Consider the following 843-nt stretch of genomic DNA (forward strand, 5'->3'; position numbering starts at 1 on the left):
CCGGGGCAGCAGGGAAGTGACCTGGGGAGGGGGCCCGGGTGAGAAGGGCTGTCTGAATCAGAAGGAAAGGAAGGGGAACCCTGTCTAGGCTGCGATTGTCTTTGGCGAGGGCGGGGGGTCCTGGTGGGTTTGGGGAAAAGGAACTGTGCGCCGAGAGAGGACGGCGCGAGGAGAATGCGGGCCTTGGGTGGCATCTTCAGATTCTGGGGACTGTGGGGGCTTCATGCATTTACCAGGCTCGTGCCAACGCCGCGGTTTCGCAAGCCGGCCCCTCGCGAGTGGCTTGGAACTGGGGGAGGGTATGGCTTTGATTTCTGACGCGGATGGCAGAGCAGAGAGAAAGGGTTGAAAAACGACATCGTTACCATTCTTAAAAGGTTGAGAATTCCTGCTGTTGAATCGTTGGGGTGAGGTCGGAGAATACTCCCAAGGGGTCTCTTTTCCCTGCAGGAACTTTTTTTTTTTTTGAGATGGAGTCTCGCTGTGTCACCCAGGCTGGGGTGTAGTGGCGCCGTCTCGGCTCACTGCAACCTCCGCCTCCCGGGTTCAAGCGGTTCTCCTGCCTCAGCCTCCCAAGTAGCTGTGATTACAGGCGCCCGCCACCGCGCCCGGCTAATTTTTGTATTTTTGGTAAAGACGAGAGTTTCACCGTATTGGCCAGGATGGTCTCGAACTCCTGAGCTCAAGTGACCTGCCCGCCTCGGCCTCCCAAAGTGCTGGGATTACAGACATGAGCCGCCACGCGCGGCCCTGCCTGCAGGAACTCTTCCCTTTGCAAGTTTATTGAATTTTTAAGGCTAGTGATATTAGAAATAGGGATTATTTTATTTTATTTTATTTTAT

At 55.0% G+C, this 843-nt stretch overlaps 1 protein-coding gene across 1 annotated transcript in view; it reads right to left on the bottom strand.

The window, feature by feature from the left end:
• The window catches only part of FAM57A (family with sequence similarity 57, member A), a 30,827-nt gene extending 30,468 nt beyond the window's left edge, over nucleotides 1-359 (bottom strand). The window contains exon 1 of the mRNA XM_011999652.1: nucleotides 234-359. Within this exon, the coding sequence (XP_011855042.1) occupies nucleotides 234-359 (126 nt within the window). The remainder of the gene's footprint in view (nucleotides 1-233) is intronic.
• Between the last annotated feature and the right edge of the window lie 484 nt (nucleotides 360-843).

The sequence above is a fragment of the Mandrillus leucophaeus genome, unplaced genomic scaffold, assembly GCF_000951045.1.
Source record: "Mandrillus leucophaeus isolate KB7577 unplaced genomic scaffold, Mleu.le_1.0 Scaffold6, whole genome shotgun sequence".
Taxonomy (NCBI): Eukaryota; Metazoa; Chordata; class Mammalia; order Primates; family Cercopithecidae; genus Mandrillus; species Mandrillus leucophaeus.